Raw genomic sequence first — 23,836 nt, 5'->3', positions numbered from 1 at the left:
ATAATCCCAGAGATTCACACAAACAAGTGGTGCGTGGAAACTTAATATTTAAAGTCAAAATATGTTTCTAACTTTTCAGGCTGCCTAATCATACTTTCTTCTCCCATTTTTACATATTAATACATGGATGCATGTGCATTAATTATATAGAGGTACTTGTTCACAACTAGTAAAATAAAAATCTTATTTTCTAGGCCTTGCTTAATTAAAAATTAATTGCCAATTCTAACTGGCAGAAAGTAAAGAAGTTGGAGAAGTTGATACTTCAAGTTTTTATAATTTTGTAACTATAGGGACACAGGACACAATAGTAGATTATTCTAAAAGGCTTGAGTTTCAATGTACTAATGATCTGTTTACTGATTTATTTTTTTTTTCCTTGACTTCAAGTTCTATTTACTTGGCTTCATTCAGTACGAAATGTGACAAGCTGCATGACAGGTTTTTTTTGTCTTCACAAGATCACAAAATCGGTGGTTAGCATGTGCAGGGGTAAGGGATAAATGTGCATATATGTGTATGGGACCTATGCAACAATATGAACACCTTATAAACTGGGCTCTTCTGAACCAAGTAACAACAAGTAATTTTAAAGAGCAACAGGCTTCATCAAGAAATCAGTGAGAAATAAATAACAAGCAATAGTACCCTGGAAAACTGCAAGTTAAGGTAACGTTCAGGACAAAGGCAATTGACTTAACTAATTGAAAACACATTCAGCACAAACCCTCTCCTGAAAGGCAGAAATGCAACTATTGATACTGCCTTGTGAATAATCATAAATCACTATACAGACAGGTAATGCGGAACGCATTACTGCATTTTGTTGCTTAGCACTATGATCTCCTCCTGAAAAGAATATGCTTGAAGTTAGAGAGTTGAAAGATGAATATCTAGGAAAATTTCTGGTCTGGAAAACATCTCTCCTAGTAGGACATCACTAAGCTTAATATGTCATATCCTACAAAGCTTAAAAAACAACTTGATGACAGGCAGAGTCCTTTTGTTTAGAAAAGGATTATGACAGTAGAAAAGGTCTTTGATCTAGTTGAAGAAGCCGTAAGAAATTGCAAGGCCATTGTATACAAACTCCATGAAGAAATGAGACCTTTTCAATGAAGAACATGACTCAGCATTAGAACAGTTTAACAAGGATGAGACAGATTTTTGCTCATTTCATGTTCTTTATCAGAACTAACTACTTCTGTAAGTAATCAGCTACAGCTAAACCGTAAGATGATAATAACAAGATATTGGAACTGGTGGGTGAATACCATTTCTGCAGTTAGAATAATGGTGCTTTCTGACTTGAAGCTACAACAGCTACCCTAGAGCAATCTTAATTAGCTCACGGAGAATGAAGCCAGTGAAAAATTATATGCCTATTACATAACTGAACAGAATGTTTTTACATTTCTGAATGTGTTTACTGTAATACTTTAAATTATAAAACTTTCAGACTATGGGCTGCAGGACTTAAGGGCAGATATCTCTAACCACTAACAAAACTGTAAGAGCTTTCTTAAGTCTATGTTTTCCACAGTGCTTTGGATGACAAGAACTGGAACAAATGAGATGTTCTGACCATTTCCTGATAAACTCCTGCTGCAGCTGTATATCTAGAGTATCTGTATGCTAAAATAACTATTGTCTATTACACTAGGCCTTCATATGATGTTTTTTTTTTTTCATCTTCAGAATACACCCTTCATGGGCATATAATAAATACACTTTAATTATTCTGTATTGAAAAGTATTTTTCAAACATAATAATTATTTTCTGTTTTTCAAAGAGAACATTTCAAAAGAATATATATACAGTTTTGATGGAATAAAACTACGAAGGTGCTAGACCCAGATTAAAAAAAGAACAAGAAAAGACATTAAAACAAGCCTTAGGTAGACTTCAGGTGTCAAAGCCCAAGGCAGTGGCTAAAACCCCTCAACCAAGAAGCTAGTCAAACATGGAGACTCTTTAACTTTCCAGATACTCGTGTTTCTGCGTTTGTCTGTAACCAAGATCACCACTAGAACAAGCAACTTCTAAAAGGCACTGAAATCAAGAGATTAAGTCAAGTCAAAATGTCTTCCTTTAGTTAGAACATCCAACTGTGCTCAGGGAAATCCAACTGTCCACAGGGAAAAGGAACAGGTAGAGGTACTTGTCTGTCAGCTACACGGGCTAAATCAATCAGACAAGCAGTGAAGGAACCAAACTCTATGCCCTTCTCCATGGGAGCAGACTACAAGACTTTCCTCCTATCCTTCAGGGTAATGTCCTAGACTTCAAGATACATGGCTAAGAACAGAGATACCTCTAGCTCTCCTGGTGAAGCAAAAAAACCCCTTCTCTATTAAGGAAGGGAAGAAGAATTGCAAACAAGAAGTTGCATGTATTATCAAAGTATAGCCAAAGTGTCCCAAAGGAGACAGTGGAAGAATCCCAGGAACCTGTGATGGTCCCATCTATATAATGGTTGTTTAACATTTAAAAAAAAGACCAAAAAAACCCACAAAAAAACCCCAACCAAACACAATGACACCACAGACAAAATAAAAGAATCAGACTTGGAATTCAGGGCTATACTACTCCTGCCTAGTTCCTAGGCTAGTATATAAAAAGGAAAGGTTGTCAGCTGCTTACAGAAAAAATAAATCAGAGTTACCTTTCCAAGTTTATTTCCTGCTGTCTCCATTTAATGTGTATCCTTTTAAGCAGACCTATGCCTCCCCGCCTAAAAACACGTGAATTTCTGTGCTATTAAACATTTCCCACACTTTTCACACAATTTCTGTGCTTGACCACTTCAAGTCATTTTTATAAATTTATGATGGTGAACTTTTTGGGGTGGGAACTAGCTACTGTATTTATACAGTAGTCAGAATGACAGTGTCCTATAATTGTTTAGGCCTTAAGTACTACCACAATTAATGTGATTAACAGAAATATGCAACGAAGACACAGTTGAATATTCACTATTATAAACAAACCTCTGAGAGCATTTCATATTGGCCTCTTCTTCCCAAGGCTATAGTAAGTAAATCATAGACTACAGATGCACTTTGCAAACTGATGATCCGATCATTTTTGTGTTCTGGTATTCTGCTCAGTACAGCATCACGGTTAGCCTGAAACATACAACAACAAAAAGAAACAGAGTCAGCTGCTGTAATCCAACATATATTTTTGCTCAAGTAACTACTGTTCTACTCAGATTGACAGTCAGCAGTTGATATAGGTGATACAGAGAGATAGTATCTGCTATTGATTTATAGAGAGCAAAAATCACTAATTTTATAGATTAGTGGCAAGATTTATGTTTCTATATGAATCTATTTTTAATTACTTAATTCTTATTACATAAATTAGGTAATGTACTTAAAATTATTGAAGAGCTTTCAGAAACCAAATAAGTGGGGGTTTTAATATAATGTATATTCATCTTTTAAAATTCAATTTTATTTTTTGTATGCTAGTAAAACACCTTAGAAGGATCTTCAAATCCTCTATTCCAGCTTTTGTAAAATAAGGTAATCAATTTCTTTTTTCTTCCTAACATTATGACACTATCCTCTCACTCGTGAGTGGTCACCTGCCCCAGGATAGCCACACGATCACATTCGGGAGTTACCAGTGAGAACCGAGTCCCTGGTTCTGAGCTCAGGTCTGGAATCGGGCCGTGCTTGCAGTCAGGCTTGGTACATTGAATCCTCTTTAGTGAAAGGCACATTGCAAACCTAATTCCTTAATTAAACTTTTGCTTTTGAGAAGGAAGAAAGCTGAGCTAGAACTGGATTAAATGAATTGACCACGTTCACAGAGAAACCTTGTTAAAGAGCAAAGGATAAAATTCAGAACTCCCACTAGCTAACACTACCTATACTAAGCTACCCAGTACTACTCCCACTATATCATCAAACCTCTGAAAATACTTTATCTTGATATTTTATCTATTTCTAGATTTCTTGATGTTTAATATTCCCATTGGTAGAAATGCTAGTATATCTGGTAGTTTGAAGTCAGAAGTTAAAGATCCTTCTCTCTTCTCCTCCTCCCTTTTCTTTTTTTTTAACTACACAGGGCATAGCCCCCGTAATAAATTTACTTAAATGTACTAAATTTACTTATTTCCCCCTTTTTCAGAGGCAAGGAATGATACACATTAAGGGATAATAAATTGTTTCTCTGCTTTAACCGGATAACATCTTAAGCTCTGAACATACTCAATACATCTTTAAAATCAAACTAATATAATACTGAAAGAAATTTTCGGAGATACATGGAGTGAAAATGCACAGACATTTCAGGAATTAACTGAATAATCCACAGCTTGGTTTGAAAACACACACCCTTGCACACACACCCCGAAAGAGACATTTTGCTTGACTCTGATCAACAAGTCTTTGGCTTTTCCTTTCTACACTACGTAAATATTTAGTCGGCTTCAAGAACTTCCTTTTTAACTTCATATTTAATCACTATTTGACTCAATTCCTTGCAAGTACAGAACAAGCTATGAACTAGCACTTCTTGTGAAAAAATGGCTGACAATGCCAAAGCAGTACTACAGGAGAGGATGCCTTGTATGTATTAAAGGTATTTTATATATTTGAACAACAATTTTCTGCATAATTATAGAACAGAATGTATGTACAAACTTAAGTGCTCAGTGTTTCAGAACTACCATGGTCTCAGACACAATAACGTGACAATTAGTTAAACTGCAATGTGGCAGACAGCCACACTTACGATACACACTTGATGCATAAGGCAAATGGGAGCAGTATAACTTCGTTCACCCACAGTGGAAGAAAGGATATGCTCACCCATTTTACCATTGGCTAAGAATAGCGCATAAGGCTGAGCTTAGGAGGTGGTGATCAGTGAACCAAAGTCTAGTTGGAGGACAGTAACTAGTGGTGTATCCCAGAGACAAAATCTTCATTAGATGATGGGGCAGAGGGTACCCTCAGCATGTTTGCTGATGATTGAGAACTACGAGGAGGAACTGATATGCCAAAGAGCTATGCTGCCATCCAGAGGGACACTCAACTGACTGGAGGAATGAGCTGACAGGAAGGTCATCAAAGGCTTAGACAAAGACTTGGAAGTGCAACGTCCTGCACCTGGGAAGGAACTACCTGAAACACCAGTACATGCTGGGGGCCACCCAGCCTGGAAAGCAGCTTGGCAGAAAAGGAGCTGGGGGTCCTGGTGGACACCAAGTTGAGCAGGAGCCAGCAACTTGCCCTTGCTACAAAGAAGGCTAGTGGTATCCCGAGCTGCATGAGGAGTGTTGCCAGCAGGTCGAGGGAGGCAATCATTCCCCTCCATTCAGCACTGGTGAGGCCACACCTGCAGTACTGGGTCCAATTCTGGGCTCCCCAGTACAAAAGAGATATGGAGCTTCTGAAGACCGAAGTGGAAACGACCACTAGGATGAATAAGGGACTGGAGTATCTCTGCCATGAGGAAAGACTGAGAGGGCTGGGACTCTTCAGCTGGGAGAATAGAATGCTCAGTGGGGAACCTTATCAATGTGTACAAATACCTGAAGGGAGGGTACAAAGAAAATGAAGCCAGGCTCTTTTCAGTGGTGCCCAGTGACAGGACCAGAAGCAGTGGGCACAAACTGAAACACAAGAGGTTCCCCCTTACCATCAAGAAACACTTTTTTTACTGTGAGGGTGACTGAGCACTGGTACAGGTTGTCCAGAGAGGTTGTGGAGTCTCCCTCCTTGGAGATATTCAAAAGACATCTGGACACAAACTCAGCCTGCTCCAGGTGGCCCTGCTTGAGTAGGGGTGGTTGGACAAAACGACCTCCAGAAATTCCTTCCAAACCCAATCATTCTGTGATTCTGTTACCGCAGCTCAGCTGATATGCAGCAACATGTACACGCGCTGTAATGTGAAGATGTCAGTCCTTCATATCCCACCTTTCTACTCATTCTTGCCTAGGTAAGGAAAGGCTGGTCTATAATTTGCAAGTGTAACAGCCAGAACACAAGGACGTCTTAGAGTAAGTGATGCCAGACTTGCTGCCGACTTTCCTCATTAGGCATGACAATACACTATAGCTAAAGTCATGTGGCGAAAAGAGATGTTTTGTACTCTAAAATGTATCTATAAGAGAATTAGAACACTTGAAAAGTACAGAACTATCTTTCCCAGAGCATTTCTTTCATAAATATTACAAGTTAAATCTTACTTAAAGCATCCTTTCTGAATTTGGAAATTAAGGAAACTCACAGTAACACAAAAGTAGCGTTTGTAATCCACTAGCAAGATTCAATTTTCTGGATATATGTTGCACGAGATCTAATCCAAAAAAGAAGCTATGATGTCATAGTGCACCACTTCCCTGAAACTAGCAGTATGATTTAGGGCTGGTGTATATACAGTGATTTGATTACTTTTACTTACACCAAATGCTACTTATGTCAGATCCTCACTCTGTTTTCCAATATTTACTTGAATAAGTTCTTGAAGGACAGAAGTCTTGACACCTTATCTGTGTTTTTACAAATTCACAGACAATGCAAGGAAGGGATCATATACTTCAATAACACTATACTGTCTCAAAACACCAATGACTACTCAATCTTCTGTAACTTCTCATTTCTTCCCCAAATACTGGCTTCAAAATCATAAATCACATACTACTTCATAACTACTACAGCTAGAAAGTTAGCATGCACTGGATCTGAAGTAACAGCTTTCAACTCTCAGAAAAAAGTTTGTAGTGATGAGTATTTTCATGCTCAATCTTCCCCTTTTCCCCCTCCAAAACTAATTTGAACAAATGATTTAGCCAAAGTCAGTCAATCATGTGAAAGATTTTATACTCCTCCAAACAAACTCTTTTGCCTCGGATAACCTGCAATAATTACTTATAAAGAAAAAAAATATTGAAAGTTTGCTAAGGGTATATGCTCTACATTGACAAACATTTGATATAATTAGGCAGATCTAATTCACAAAGGAAAATCTGTAAGGAACCTGAAATGAGACTTAACAGGGCAGTGGTTTTAATTTGTTTTTTGGCTTCTTAATGCTGAGATGCTAGGAAGTACACATGCAAATGCAATAATCAGTAGTCGGATCCTGCATAACTGGGAGTGCTTCCACATCACACCATGACCACAGTTCTCATCAGAATTCTGTGTATCTCCACAAGCTGCTCAGGCACCTTACAGAGGCACAGGCGGCACCTTTCAGTGGTAAGTATATACTGCAGCAAAACAAACACATTATATAGGGAAATGTTTGCTCAGTTGTTTTCTGGTGACAGATTACATCATGAACATTGCAAGGCATATCACTAGAAATGAGAAAAGTAGTTGGCACTACAATATAAATGTTTGCCACTTTAAAATAGTCCACATAGGAAAACGTTCACTAAAATGTTCTGATCCTGTTTAACTGTATCAAAACAGAAGTTATGCCAGAGCATGAAAGCATTTGAATCACCTATAGAACTTAAAAGACTAAGTCTCATTGATGTGCGGTGAGACAGACTACTATATGATACCTCAGATTCTAGAGGTTCCACCCCTACAGTTAGAAAAACAGCAAAAATTCCAGCTTCAGCTTTTCATTTCTGCCATTTAGGAACATATAACAGACCTGGTATGAGAATGTCAGTACACAGCAGTTGATAGATGACTAGTAAAATCATACTAGAGGAAAATATGAAAGGCTTATAAAAGCCACAAGTAGGCAATTGAAAGGAATCACCTATTGAGAGAATAAGGACATTAAAAAGAAAACAAAACCAAAAACCAGCAGCAAAGGCTGAATGCCAGTATCTTTAAAAATAATTTACAAATTTGAGTGACATCTGAGGTTTAATGCACAATGGAAAATACTTTTGGGCTATGTTTATTATGCTCACCTAGTAGTCTTTGATTTGTTTTTTTACAACAAAAATAACTTACATTTTGAGTCTGCCTGAATGGCAACCAGCTGGTGTAACAGTGTCTCATACTGACAAGTGATGCCACATGAAAGACCTGGCTTTGTGTTCACCTGCCTATGGTTAAGAAGGAGGCTAGGTTCAGCCACTCTAAAGAAGAAAAACTCCTATTCATAACACTTGCAGACCTCATCTTGCTGCCTTGAGTTTCAGAAGTAACTGCCTGCTTTCCTAACAGAAAATAAAACACAAGTCAAAGTAAGGCATGACAAAAAAGTTCTATTTTCATTAAAAAAAAAAACCAACACAAGAAAAATACACACAGAACAGAACACGCACATTTGCTCTATTTTACCTACCATAGATTCACTAATAAGCAGCAACAGTAAGGCTTCTTCTGTATTTTCTTGTGGACAAAAGATGCTGTTCAAAACGAGAATTTAATTATTTAAGCAGAACATGTTACTTTCAGGAGTAGCTTACACAAATATAGAAAGAGTGCTGTAAAAACTGGAAAATTTCCAGAAAAGAGAACAGAGGGTAACTTGCATAGAAAAACGATTGGTTAAAATGCATTTCTTTGCAATGCTCTAAATTTGCATTTCAGAAAAGATGGCCACACACAGTAAGAGAACACCACCACCACAGCTGTCAGAGTTGAACACGTTCAAACATCCCAAAATTGCACATAATTTGACAACTGTAAAAACTGTGCCCATAGTTTAACTAGCCTCTGGCACCTAACCTATATGAGCTGAATCTACATCACTGATTCAAAGGTTGGCAATAAGAAACTGTCTCAGAAGAACAAAGTAGCTTTTGTCTTTCAGGCAATATGTGGATTAATACTTCTTAGTCTTTCATTAGATATGCTTGAGAATTGTTTTTCTGATTCATTCAATAGCTGTGAATATTTTTAAACAGAGCCATGACAATGTCTGCTTGCTTGCCATAACCACTGCTACTTCCAAGCAGTTAAAATATTTGCTTTTAATGAAGTACACTTCCTCATGATTTAATACTGAAGGTTTGCATAGGATTAGTTTGCAAACTTTACTGCTTTCTCTGAACACTGCATGTTTTCCGAATACTTTTCTATGCTGGTGGACAGACAACAGTAATCTGCATCAGGTACATGACTGGTAGGAATTCATTCATTCTCTCACACGCGCGCACACAAAAACTTCAACCAGTGACTGTTTTCACTCCTCAGATTTCCTTCTTTAAACTGTTTCTGAATTAGCACAAGTACTATTTCCTGTTAATTCAGTCCAATAGTTCCACAATTAACTGTTTAAATATAGAAAATAATTTCTTGTTGTTAATAAGCAATTCCTATAATCCTAAAGGTGCTTTAACTAGAATAAATTACAAACAGGAAACAAAACTTGTCTGAGCCTCAAACATCTTCTGTGTGTTTTTGTTTTGTTTTTGTTTTGTTTGTTGTTTTCTTTTAAATGCAGTCGAAATTTAAGCACTAATTAAATGCCTGAAAGAAAATGGAAACTAAAGCACATCTGAACTCCAGGCGGTTTGAAACCAACGTTGTGAATGTTTTACAGCAGCTAAGACCCCACGGCAATTGTTTTGTCGTTGGATTTTTATTTTTTAATCAATGCAAGTTGCTTACCAGATTTTTAAGAGTATTCTATATCTTAGGAGATGCTTTTGTTTTCACATAACCAAGAAATTTCAAAACGCAGTTACTCATGAATAAGAGCCACCCAGGACAGGGAATGAGGAGTGAAGAGGAAGCACCAGAGCTCCCTGTTTACCTATCCAGTCTTCAATGCAGAATTTAGCAACCTGGAAGTAGATTTAACCTGACCAACTGGCAATGGTTCCCAGAAAGCAGAATAACGACTGGAAATAGCTACTGGAGAAATTACTTTTTTTCAGAGAAAAAAGGGAAGCTGCCCCAAAGAGAACTACTAAGAAGTCACTTATCAAAACAAAAGCAAACATTATTTTTTCCTACAACTTCGAATATACTTTGGTGAACAAGCTGATGTTTGCTTAAAACAGTGAAGATCCTCTTCATGCAGAAATTACTGGGAAATTTTTTTGACCTGTGTATGCGAAAAGCTCAGTTTAGCTGACTGACCTCAGACATTTTCTGTGTCTCCTGACAGACACAGGCATAGGAGTAAAGTAATTCCAAGGAAACAGGGCAGAGCAAAAGAGGCAACTAGAAGCATGAAATGGCTACCAACCAAAGGCAAACCAAAAAGTTTAACAGTTCTTCAACTGAGGATAAAGAAAAATGAAGAGGCAGTAACACAGAGATGTACAAAATCATAAATCATATCAGCCAAGTCACATTCTCTATCCTCAAAAGAACACAATGCAGTTACTTAACATATCAGGCAACGTAACAGTACGTCTCAGACTCAGAGCAGTTGGTCAGATGAACACCTAGTAGGAAGTTTCCTACATGTCTGTCTTGCTATTCATTGTCTTAGGTACTTACTTTCAATCACTGCTGGAGATGAGACACTTGGCTAGACATGTTTTATCTGATCTGGTATTAATCACTCTGATGTGATGGAAGAAAATAACTTAATTACATGCTCTGTTGAAATTGTGGAACTCCTCGCTTGCATGTCCCAAGAACAAGAAGTTCACACTAAATGAAGCCCCACTTTTGCTAGGAGGCATGTTTCTACCAAAGGATGAGTTGAGAATGAAGAACATAAGTCTGGGAGACTGACCCTGGTGAGCCTGAGAAACCTGATATAAGTATTCCGGACCAAGGAGGGAGAATTGCTAGAAATCTTTGAAAATAAGGGCCATTCTACTTGCTAGTAATAAAGACACCATAATTTTGTGGGCTTGCTACTGTATAAAGTATTCAATAATGGAAATCTGCAATAAATGCCGCTAAACAACTCAAATGCCTGCAGTATGACAGTATTTTATGTAACAATATACTGTGAAAACTAAGCCAAAACTTTTCTTCAGGATTTAAGGTAGGACTACTTCTCTACGCAATCTACCATAAAAGCAGACTCTTTTTGCATAGCAAGGTCACATTATGGAAAAAAGCTTTCATATTAATTAATAAGGCTATATATATAATAATACTATAGGAGAGGAACAGCCTGTTCTTCAGGATTTGCTGTGTGAAACCAAGTACCATTTTGAATGAGAAAATGTGTGACTGCATAAAAGAGATTTCCTCGTGTTTGGGCAATAAGTGCATACTTTTCAAGTCCAGTGATCAAGTGATCAACAGTGATCCACAAACCAGGTATTTCTTTTTTACCAAAAAGGTTGTCTGCATGTACAGTTTGTTAATTATGTACTTGCAGGGAAACACAGTAGTTGTTTTGGCAAATTGAATATTCAACTGTATGCCTGCATCTTTTCCTAAAGCTCAAAAGACCGTTTTTTTAATGGCTTCACATCCTAGACATAGTCAGAAAGACTGAAATTAAAAAACTCACAATGCCTGCATTTTAATGCAGCTGGGCAACAATAGTAAAAAGATAAAATAAAATACTTCTTTGGAGAAAAAGGGTCAGAAATTTCATACAAAACAGACAACAGTCTCCTCAAAAGAGATTCCCAGATCACACTGATTTTACAGAATGACAGAATAGTTGAGGTTGGAGGGGGGTGCCTGTGGATTGCCTAGTATAGCCCCTCCACTCAAAGCAAGGTCAAGTGGCACGTTGCTCAGGACCATGTCCAGTTGGATTTTGAGTATGTCCAGTAATATTCTCCAGACTCCACAAAGCCTTCAGTAATTTTTTTTTTTCTTAAGTTTAAACAGAATTTCAATCTTCTCCATCTGCATTACGTAGCACTGTTCTTCTACAGCAAATCACAGCCTTGGCTAAATCATTACCTCCAGTGCTACAATCTATTTCTCAGTTCTCTGGCTCACAGCACTTCCCAGCACGTATCAAAACAAGCAAGCAATAGTTGTTGAATATATTAAATATTTATATATAAAATACAAGATCCCACAAGGACTTGTGTGTAGAATACAAGTAGAGCAGTGCAAAGGTTGCAGACTATGTAAAACAAGCATGCAACAAAGTTTCATCAGATCAAACTTAGTATCAATGACATAAAAAATAAATTAAAAAAAGACAGTGCCAAATGGCTACAATTTCACCAGTATACATTACTTTCAGGCAGTAAGCTACACCCAAGAACTGTAATAAAGTGCAAAATTTTGTCAATATGTATTTTTGGTATTGTCAGAGTGTGTCTAAGGAAAACAAATTTACCTTAGAAACCATTTATAATTTGATCAGATACAAACAAACAACAAGCTATTAGCTTTTAAGAAAAAATTCAAATTCAAGGAAATGGCTATCCACATTAATACTAATACAAATGGTGATGGTTTTGAAAAACCCCTGTGCATTTTCAAGAAGGAATAGACACACACCAAAGCTACTCTAGAATTAACCACGGGATACGCTACACAAAAATGATCCATAGCATACCACTTATCTGAATCAATAAAAAAGCAGAACTCAACAAAAACGTGGCATCATAGAGAATGCCAAAACTAACCTGAGAAGATTCAAAGGTAACTGCCTTGGGAAATAAACTACCTTTGAAACTGCTGGATATGTTTTGGTTGTTCATAATGTTTCAGGGATGAATTTGAATCTCTGTATTGCTAACTCTCTCCTTTCTACAATAAAGCAGAATAGAGGTCTAGAAACAGCATGCAACTTCTAAAATGTGCAGTCTCAGATTTGCCACCCAGTTCATGTTTTCTTTTGTATCCCAGGTATAAGGAAGAGATATTGACTCTACCATATACCCCAGTATAGGACAAAAAAAAAATATTTTGAGAATAGAGAACAAAAGGTCTCATGCCTACAGCGCAAACTTCTGCTTGGAGGAGGATGTTGCTTCCCTAGTTCTCTTCAGGGAATATATATACACATGTATACATACATACACACACAGCATAGGAAACGTTCCCATTTGCATTGCCCAATTCCTTCTACATTTTCAAAAATATAAACTAAATTACCCAGTGCACTTGGTAACAATTGCAATTATAGAAACAAGAGAGGTATAAACTCAGTCATACTTTTCTCCAGTGTATACCCGCGGTCTTCTACTGAGTGCGTAATTCTTAGTATTTGAACCTTTTCGAAGTGGATCATCTAGTGGTGACTGGTGAGGGGGATCTTCCAGTGGATTCCAATAACTCTGTTCACACATGCCTCGTAACAAAATTTCAGCCAGTTGTCTTGCTATTGTCTGTAAAAGTGAAAGATTTTCCTTAGAAATGCTGAATACAAACTCTTCAGAAACGCTTGGACTGTTCCTAATGAAGACCGTCATGTAGAATATATTATCTGTTCTTTTAAAACATCCAAAAACCCAGGCATACTGCTGTTTGAAGGGTACAAGTACCCAGGTCAAGTCTCTAAGCACAAAGGAAAAAAAATGGCAACAAGAAACAATTTTTCAATTCTATCAGTTAAATCCAAATACTTCTGAAGTATCAACAACCCCAGCCATTGCTCTTAAGAGTGGAGCATATCCAGGCATATTTTGAGATATTTTGTGCTCAATAACCTCTACTGCCTCGCCATGCCTGGAGCAGATGTTTCTGTGGGAGAGATAACAGTGGAGCAGATACTTCCCTGTGGTCTGTGGAGAGGACCACAGTGGAGCAGATGTCCACACTACAGCTTGCTGAGAAGACCACAGTGGAGCAGACTGATATTCCCTGAAGGAACTGCAGCCCATGGGAGGGACCCCACACTGGAGAAGGGGAAAAGCGTGAGGAGTAAGGATCAGCAGAGAGGAACTGTTATGGACACACCACAACCCTCCACCCCCTGAGCACCACTCAGGGAGTGGGAGGGTAGGGAGAGGAGGTAGAAGAGTCAGGAATGAAGGACCGAAGTTGAACCTGGGGAAAGGGGGTGGGAGGAAGGTGTTTTAGTTTTTGTCTTTGTTTCTCACCATCCCACTCTCTTTTAATTGACTATAAATTAATTTTCCCCAAGTCAAGTCTGTTTTGCCTGTGGCAGTAACTTGTAAACAAACTCCCTGTCCTCTCCTCGACCCACAACCTTTTCTATCTGATTTTTTCTCCCTTGTGTTGACAAAAGGGAGTGAGACACAGCTCGGTGGGCATCTGGCAGCCATCAAAGGTCAATCTACCACAGACAGTTATAGTCCAAACCCCAACTGACTGGGCCTTCTGACAACTTGTGCTTGAAGATGTTGATGTTCGCTGCTCACTGTTGGTAAGGCTCAATAAGACGGAAAGGGGCTTGTAGATCAGCATGAAAAGGTTTATTTTGATCAACTATTCTTAACACCACATATTTAAGTCTAGAAATATTTACTTAAATAATATTTTTGTAAGTAATATTAATTTAAAGCTTTGAAGTCATCCTATAATCCATAACTACCAGGTTGATCTCCTCTTTAATGTTTAATACATGTGCATACAGGCTGCACAACTATACCTCACGATGATGAAACTCAGAAATTGGTACCAGGGCAGTAGAACGAAGGCAAGATCTACATTTGCATCAGAAATGGCAGTATTTCCCAGCAACAGATGTTTAAGCCATGGACAGCACCATATGATCTGCACCTTCCACCTTAACTCCTATACCGTAAGAAGCACTTCATCTTTTATTGGATTAAAGCTTGCAATATTATCCCTCTCCATTGAAAGTCCATTATTTAATAATTTTAATATCCTCACTAGGAATCAGTTATTAAGCGAATTAGGAAACGAATTACCTTCCTTATTAGTACTTTGGAAGTTTTAAAGGCCTAGTATTAGGAAACTAATCTAGGACATTTTGAAAATCATTATATTAGAGCAAAAGATACAAATAAGCCTTATCCTTTCAATATATAAAAGATGCAAAAAAGGTATATCACTTTTAGTAAAGGTTTATTTTAACACAATATAAATAAATCTTCATGATTCTGCTTTCATTGTTTTCCTTTAAAAGGTTTTATCACAAAAATAAAGAAATAACAACTTCATAACTTCCAACTTAATAGAACACACACAAAGTCACTGCACTCTGTCCTCACTCCCATTACATTACAAAAACGTGAAACGCCACCCTTGTGAAACTATAGTAAGTCATAAATAGGGCAATAATGATTAAAGTTGAAAGTATGATCAGAACAATCAGGTTTTAACCATAGCCACAAAAAGGAAAGAGAAATAGGGGAGAGACTGGGTATCAAACATTCCCTTTTTTTTAATCATTCACTTAAGCCAGGAAATACAACTTTATAAAGTGGTGGATAACATGCTGATCAATATGCTGTGTATCAGATCATTTGTTTTTAACTGATCCACTATATTTATACTTTACCTGCCAACTAAAATTCAGATGCTGCAATAGGAATATGGTTTAATATAACTTACCATTCGCAGATTTTGTGTAGTTCTTGTTTCAACAGCTCTTAGTAACTCTCTAAATCTACCAACTCCTCTTGTCAAGTTCCTGTAGATAAACATAGAATTTGACAGTATTCCAACTTGGATGTAGTAGCACCTTAACATATTACTCAATAAAGTTGTTAAAATCCATGCTATCATTTTTTCCCCTGCATATCATCATCGCCTTTGTGTGAGATAGATATATATATATATTTACATCTGGGAACCCCACCACTGATTACTATAACAACATTCCCTGTCAGTTTATTGAAGAAAAAAAAAACCAAAAAAACAACAACCCACATTTGCATGATTGGTAGATAGTTCAAGAGAAAGCAAGGAAAAGTGTAAGAAATGGCACCCCCAAAAGGCAAAAAAAAACAAAAGTGAAGTTGGTCTCACTACTACAACGGTTTTAGTTTTCAATTACATGAGGCTTCAAAGTCTAAACTTTGGGGAAAAAAACCAAACCCAAATATTCCATTTTAGCTGCCTCTTGACACCTTAAAATACGGAAATAAAAAAAAAAAAAAAAGGAGTAAATATTGTAATCCTCAGTGAAAGGAATGTAAAATTTTAAATTCCTTTTCAGAGAGGAAGGAGCACAAACACAGCAAAAGGCCCACTGTGTGGCCAGAAGAGGACACGGGGATCAGTGTTCTGTTCTTGACTCCAGCTGGCTTGTGGTGTGGCTTCTACAACTCAAAGTTTCTTCGTCTATGCTTCTTCCACTTTTGCTGCTTAAACAGCTTTTGAGGAGATTCAAGATCCTCAGAGAGGAGGCATCCTTCATACCAAAAATTTTAGCAGGTCCGAACTTTCTTCTCAATCAATAGATTATTTTGGATGGTCTTACAGCTTTATCTTTTTCTCATCATGTATCAGTTATCTCAGTTACCTGTTTTTTTTATTGCACTTGAAAGCAGTTGAGAATATTTTATTTTATATTAATACAGCTTGTCTTGGAACGGGTGAAGGACTGGCTTGGCTTTTTGCTGAGCTGAACTACTGAATTCTGCAACCTCAACATGTAACACAGGACAGTCATTTCACTATTTGAAGTTTAGTTGCCAAACAAAATTATTTGGATCAAAATGGTGGTTTGTGTTAAATCATTGCTGTTATGTCATGTAGTTGTATTATCTTAAGATGTGATTTTATGTGCAAGTTGCATAACTACCTAATACAGGCTCAAAAGCCAAAAGAAATATTACATATTCTGTGAGCGTTTTCTAAGTAAAGCACTATTGCACTGCACTATAAACCTAATGTTGAAATTGCATTCCTTACTCTGATGTCTTTGTTTACAAATATATTTAAAATACTGGTCTTTTGAATTGCAACGTTGTACAAATTCAAAAAAGGCCAGCATTTTCACACAGATACTTTTCTTTAAACCTAGTTGCAGAATACCTGAAAGCAGAGTGTTTGATGCAAGAGATCTTGCTATAGAACTCTTATCACTCTCTAGAGACCTACTAATTTATTTTACTCTTCAGATTACACGATTGAGGTAATGTCTGTTCTGTTTTATATAATAAAGGATTATCAGTGTATTTCAGAAACTTTAGTCTCCAGCACAGACAGACATTTTAAAACTGGCAGAAGTTCACCTTCTAAAACACTTTTATATAAAAGTTCATTTAAAAAGAATTGGCATTTCCAAATGACAAAACCTGTATGTACAGGTTGAAAGTTATGTCAAAGTAAGCCACCAATTGGTTAAAAAGAAATAATCACCAGTCACACAAGAAATAATGATTGTTTGTAAAAAGTCCACGTATTACAGCAGAGCTTGACTATAGAGTGACCAGTTCGTATGTTTTAAAGACAATTAATCTTGTGTATACATCTAACGTGGAAACAACTGCATGAAAGATTATATTTCTTTATACATTTCACACAGGCAGGCCTCTTAACAGCTAATGAATACTGCACCAACTTCAAATACTAATGAAGTAAGTACAGAAAGTCGGCCAAATTTTAAGAAAACCTCTGAACTCAATGGAAGCTCGATACCTCCAGCACCTTTGGAAAGCCAAAACACATACCATTCAGTAATACCACATGCCAAATATTTTACAGAGCCAAAATCAGACCACTGGAATCCCAGCTTTAAGTCCTCTGCTCTAAGTGCATATTTCTCATGAATGGAGCTTTCTCTCAAAGACCATATTGCAAAGTCACAGGTGTGTCCTTATAACAAGATTAAAAAAAAAAAAAAGGACAGATTTGCCAAAGAACTGCAAAATTGTCAAAAAAGACCAAGAGCTTGTCAGCTTGAAACACTTATTTCCCAGTACAGATGAAACATATATTATGTAGTAGAACTTCAAATCACAATCATTTAAATCTTTGTGAAATTTTAGGAATTAGTATTTTTTTCCATATTAAGTTTGTCTTTTGATGTGTTACAAGAACAAACAAAATACTTTATGAAAAAGTATGCAACTTTTAAAAGTCCTTATGAACTTCATGACAGGTTGTTATTAGCTACCTATTACATTTTTATAAGCATCTGCAAGGGACTGAAACTTGTGACTGAAGTTCTACTGTATCATGGAAAAAGCAGTAAGATTGTACAAGAAAAAAACCAACGTAAAAATACAGAATTATTTTTTGCTTCATAAAGCATTTAACACTGATCCACTGCACAACTAAACACAAATACAATACAGATTTGTTGAGTATCTTCTACATGAAGTATATTAAAATAAAATACACTTCAAAACTGCAATCTAAATCACCCAAAAATTGAGTTAAATGCTTTGAAAGAGAAGTAATGAAGCAAAATTCACCATGAACAATATGGCAGATCACTGCACTGCTTCTAGCAAAGTACATTTCCTGTATTTGTCAACAGTTTGTAACATTGGGGAGAAGAGGGTGGCGGCTATTCTGGCACATACTTTTCCTGCCTGGCCTAGGAAGCACACGACTTTTACCTGCTTTTCACTACGATGTGCCTTCACGTTAGCAGTTCCGCCTGCGCTGATCGAATGCCAGAGCAAAAGGGCAGGTTAACTTAGAAAACAACATCCCACAGTGTCTGTAAATGACTTTGAGATCCCTTCCCTCTCAAGACAAGGAATTCTAAGGTACATTAACATGCACTCAGAAGTGACACATTTTCAGTAATTTCAGACAAGACAAAGACAGCCCACAGATAGACACTGCTATTTACGTATGCCTGTGTTTACATGACTACCTGCCATCAGAACATGTTTGAGTCAAGCCCTTTGAATTGTATCTTCCTAGTTTTTAATGACTAATCAAAATGTTTGCCGCTTTAAATTTACAAGAAAAAGGCCCACTACCTTTGACTCTTTAAGTAGCAAGTTAAAGACTGAGAACCAAGATTTAGAGTTACAATCTACTGTTTGAAGTCGATACAGCCTGATGCCCTTAGGGCTAATTCGCATCTTTTTGTCTATGTATTTGCACCCTAAACCTCAACAATTTATATTAAAGCCTAATTACTTATTCTGGTGCAAGATCAACTTTTATGCTCCTTTGAAAACTTCAGGCAGCATTTCTGTTTAGAACAATGAAAATATTTTAACTGCATCTATGGAAAGGTGCTCAGTCCTAAACAGAGAAAGAGAAATCACTAACTGTAGATATGATACAAAGCAAGTGCAGGAAGAAAATTAAGGGGCAGTAAGGACAGAATTCCAATGCAGAATTAGAAGACCTGAATATAAGCATACAGCCCAGCAATAGCAAACTTTTGGCACAAACATATTTGTCACCATCACCACCAAGAAGACTCTTAGGTTAAAAAGAGCATGTTTGGCATGAGACAACACAGTGCTTTGTCATTAGGTGTCCAGATAAATCTCACACCCCAGACAAATACTTCTTATCTTTGTGTTTTTAAACATACACACATGAAAAAAAGGTAGAGTGAAAAAAATCATTCAATGAGCATAAGTCTATATTTAAAAGTTGTTAGGATAAAAAAAATCAAACACTGTTCCATATAAGAAAGGGAGTGAGATCTAATCACAATATACTCAAAACAGGCTACAAAAGAAGTGTTTTAAATTTAACCCCAGAAAGGTTGATAAGATTAATTTACTTTGTATTTACAGCATATTTTGATAATGTCTTCTCCAGCAGTGAGAATGGCTTTGTTTGTCAGGCATTTCCCTTATGCTTATCAATTAAAAACCCCAAATATTTAGTCTAACATTGTCTTTTATAGATTAAACGTGGAATTAGAATAAATTCTTGCTTAGTGAGTTTAGAATAAACCTCACCTGCCTCACAATTGGGTCCGTACTTCTCCCATTTAAGAGAGAAAAGTACATCCAGAGCCATGTCAGCGAACAGGCTAAGTTACTTACACTAGCCTAACTTACCTCATTACCGAGGTTTACTGTAGCTCATTTAAAAGATACTCATGTTTTAAACAGAAAAAAAACAAGAACAATGAAATCTAGACTGCCTTATCAAAGTGATGAAACAGAAGTTGCTTTTGGAATTAAGCCCACTTACCAAATGCATGTTCTCTCTCTATTTCTCTCTTTATATACAGAAAAAGAAATGCAATGTTTGTAAACTCAGTGGTACATTTTAAGCTTTAAAGTTTGGAGTTTTCTACCAAGAATTCAAATAGCAAAGAAAAGAAAGATATTTGTTTTAAAAGCAAGGAGTAAGGGCAGGCAAAACTATTGATGCACATGCCAGTCAGAACAGTGGCATTTCAGTTACTTCAGTATGACTGACGTGTTTACAAAAAAATTATAACTATGATTTAATTTGATATACTAGCTAATAACTTTCAGCCAATTAAGAGTAATCTACACAGTATTAAGACCAGAAATTATTTTACATTGAATCAAGTTACTATATAAGCAAAAAGCAAGAAATTTGTCAAATCAAGAGACTAACTCTTTCAGAGTAACAGAACAACATTCTCATACTGAGCCATGCTGTTTACCATACTGGAGCAATTGCTTTATATAGCCCTACAAAGGTGTGTTTAAAAAAGAAAATAAAATGAAAAAGGTCTGAAATTCTATGGCTTTCTGCAATAAGTTTATTAAAGGTCTGACCAAACGGACAATGCTAAGTCTTCTGTACAACTGATGATGCTTCAAATGGTTGTGACTAATGTCTGTGTCTGTTTTCCCTCACGTTTAAGGGGGTGGGAGAGCATAATTTTATCCACAGTTAGAAAAATAATGGATCTAATGCAATCCAAGTCACCTTAAGCAAACTTCCTGGTAAGGTTTAGATATCTATTTCCAAAAGGCAACACAGTTGCAACTTCAGACAGTTCTGTTTTCCCTCTCAGGTTTCCCTCTCTTCCTTTCATACTTATACTTTGAATATTCTCACAATACCGTATAATTTCCACTAAACATTGATTATCATTGGGTATTACTTTCTGAATTACATGCGGAAAATCCTTTATTTCCTGCCAGAATCCAAACTACTCTTTTTTTAACGCACACACTTTATTAAATAATTAAAAAAAAAAAAAAAGCATCATGATGCATTTCTTGTTTCACCCATTGTTAACTCACGCAGAAAGAAAAATCCCAGCTACCCCGAATTCACTACAGAAGATCATGCTTGATGGTTCTTGTTTGATGTTTGGGCTTATAAATGAAACATCGTCAATGTGCCATTACAGCTACTCAAGCCCAAGGATTTGAAACAGCCCAATCAAGCAGCAATTCTTGCATTCATGCATTCAAAATGAAGACACTTACTACCTAGACTGAAGTTCCACCAGTAGCTAAGTCTACCTTATGGTTCACTATCGAAAGACGAAGGTCTCATTCTCCCCATCCTCCTCTCTTGGTGTTTGTTCCCCTTTTCCATCATTACTCCTTCTTCACATCTTCCTAATCTCACTTACGTGATCCTACCTCTTTTCTCACAGCCACAACAGCTATTACCACACCTTCCAATAAATCAATCCATCTCACTAAAATGGCAGAAAGGTGGAATTTCTTTGCTGTTTGTTTTCTGCTCTTTTGGAGAATGAAATGACTCCACAGGAGAGCCAAACAAGTATCTGAACCAGCAAAAAGCAAAAAAGAGAAATGCATGCCAATAGTGTAGGTATGGGGAAGATGAGAGCAGGTAAGTCTACTTTACAGTGTCAGGATGCTACACGTTTTGTTTACTACTTCTCTTGACACCACCACCTCAGCTCCTCCTCAGAATGGTCTTTCATATAAGCGTATACATAAAAACACACTGTACACTTATATACAGGGCAGCAAGAAAAACTTCTTTAAGTATGTCAGTGATAGACGGAAGACTAGGGAAGACGTGGGCCCTCCAGAAGGAAACAGGAGACCTGGGCACCCAGAATATGGAGAAGAATGAGGTACCTAATGACTTTTTTGCTTCAGTCTTCATCAGCAAGGGCTCTAACCATGCTGGCTTAAGTCACAGAAGGCAAAGGCAGGGACTGGGAGCCTGAAGAACCACTCACTGTAGGTGAAGATCAAGTACGAGACCATCTAAGGAACCTGAAGGTTCACAAGTCCATGAAACCTGATGAAATCCATCTGTGGGTCCTGAGGGAACCGGCGGATGAAGTTCCTAAGCCACTATCCATTACATTTGAAAAGTTGTGGCAGTGTGGTGAAGTTCCCGCTTACTAGAAATGAGGAAACATAGCCCCCATTTTCAAAAAGGGGAAAAAAGGAAGACCTGGGGAACTACAGGCCAGTCAGTCTCACCTCTGTGCCTGGCAAGATCATGGAGCAGAAACTCCTAGAAACTCTGCTAAGGTACCTGGAAAATAAGGAGGTGATCGGTGACAGCCAATATGGCTTCACCAAGAGCAAGTCATGGCTGACAAGTTTGGTCTCTAAACTGGAGAAACACAGATATGATGGATGGACCATTTGGTGGATAAGGAATTAGATATCAGGAAGAAATTTTTCACTAGGAGGGTGGTGAGGCACTGGAAAAAATTGCCCAGGGAAGCTGTGGATGACCCATCCCTGGAAGTGTTCAAGGCCAGGCTGGATAGGGCTTTGACCCACCTGGTCTAGTGGGAGGTGTCCCTGCCCATGGCAGGGGGGTTGAAACTCGATGATCTTTAAGGTCCCTTCCAACCTAAACCATTCTATGATTCTATGATGTGTGTGTGTGTATACACATTAAGTACCAGATTCAACTATCAAGGCACAAAGACCAGGTTCACAAAAGGACTTCTCCAGTTACTGGAGACAGTGCATTAGAACTCTTGCCCTTTACCTCCTATTATTTTGCAAGTTCTTCTTTTCAAGCAGAGGACTAGTCAGAGGAAGAAATGGGGGTAGATTAAGATGGTGACAATGAAAATCATACACAAAAAAATAGTGCTAAACATGCCAGAAAGTTTTTAATAAGGAAATAAGTTAACAGAGAGAATAAAGTAAAAAGAATTTACTCTGGTAAATATGTAATATTATATTACACATCAGTCAATTTGTATGGTAATAAACTTTAAAGAGTTATTTTATCTATATTGAAAAGAAAATACAAAAAATCCCACAGAACTAGAAGGAAGAATGTGCAGCACAAACCAGTGATTTCATTTACAATACTAAACTGAAGACCTAGGAGGCCACTCAGTTTAATATCAAACATGATAAAAGCATGGAGAACTTCAGCAGAGTGACCAACATGGGCATGGTTTTACAACCTGTCCTAAAAATTCAAAGGTCAGAAATCAGCAGCAGAAACCATAAAGGAAGTATACTCTGATAAGATGCAAGATTTTAAGCAGCAACAAAACAGCTGGGATGCAAAGTGTAACATTCGACAGAATCTAAAGAGCTAATGTGAAGTGACAGATCAAATACTATCAGAGACAGTGCTGAGCAATGACAAACAAGGCCAAACCCCGAGCACTGTGTGTGGTTCAGCCCTCCCACTGGTGACATCCAAAAGAGAAAGGGTGAGAAGAATAGAGAGCCACCTTTGCAATGAAAGCAAACTAGGGGCCACGTCTATGAAGAATCGAGCTGAGTTGGGAAAGGGGGATTCACTGCCACTATGTTCCCATCCAACACAAAAGCCAAAGTATAATACATTGGACAGCAGTGTGAAAACAGCAATACGTTAACAGTGGAAAATGATAGTTAAAATGAACCAGGGAAGGGAGAAGAAGAAAAGAAAAGAAAAAAAACAACCCCAAACCGAACCAAAACAAGAGGTTACCAAACCTCTGCTGATTTTCTAACTTTCATGGTAACCCCTGGAGATACTTAATTTTGAGGCTACTGCTGCTAGTTACCTAGAGATGTTGAAATCGGAAGAACACACACCGTTTTCCACTACTTTAAGTTGTTTATGTGCTACTTATTCATCAGCACAGTTAATAAGTGTTTTATCCTTTTATTGCCAACTATTGTATTTGCTATCACGCTGTTACAATAAAACAAAGTAGAACGGAGGACAAGACTTCCTTTCCTATTTTGCACACAAGGGCAATTCTGAAAATGCTTGCTAAGCTGTCTTTTATTTTTATACTCTACAAATTAATTGTGAACCA

General features: G+C 37.3%; 1 protein-coding gene across 2 annotated transcripts in view; it reads right to left on the bottom strand.

Annotated features, from left to right (window-relative positions):
• Positions 1 to 23,836, bottom strand: part of TTC7B (tetratricopeptide repeat domain 7B) — a 129,219-nt gene that overhangs the window by 80,246 nt on the left and 25,137 nt on the right. For both annotated transcript variants that reach the window (XM_009885595.1, XM_009885594.1), the window contains exons 5-8: positions 15,310 to 15,388; positions 12,982 to 13,154; positions 8,279 to 8,342; positions 2,992 to 3,129 (exon numbers count right to left, since the gene is read on the bottom strand). In XM_009885595.1, the coding sequence (XP_009883897.1) occupies positions 2,992 to 3,129; positions 8,279 to 8,342; positions 12,982 to 13,154; positions 15,310 to 15,388 (454 nt within the window). The remainder of the gene's footprint in view (positions 1 to 2,991; positions 3,130 to 8,278; positions 8,343 to 12,981; positions 13,155 to 15,309; positions 15,389 to 23,836) is intronic.

The sequence above is a fragment of the Charadrius vociferus genome, unplaced genomic scaffold, assembly GCF_000708025.1.
Source record: "Charadrius vociferus isolate BGI_N301 unplaced genomic scaffold, ASM70802v2 scaffold355, whole genome shotgun sequence".
Lineage (NCBI taxonomy): Eukaryota > Metazoa > Chordata > Aves > Charadriiformes > Charadriidae > Charadrius > Charadrius vociferus.
Note: the sequence above shows the minus strand (reverse complement) of the source record. Positions and strands in the feature narration are given on the sequence as shown.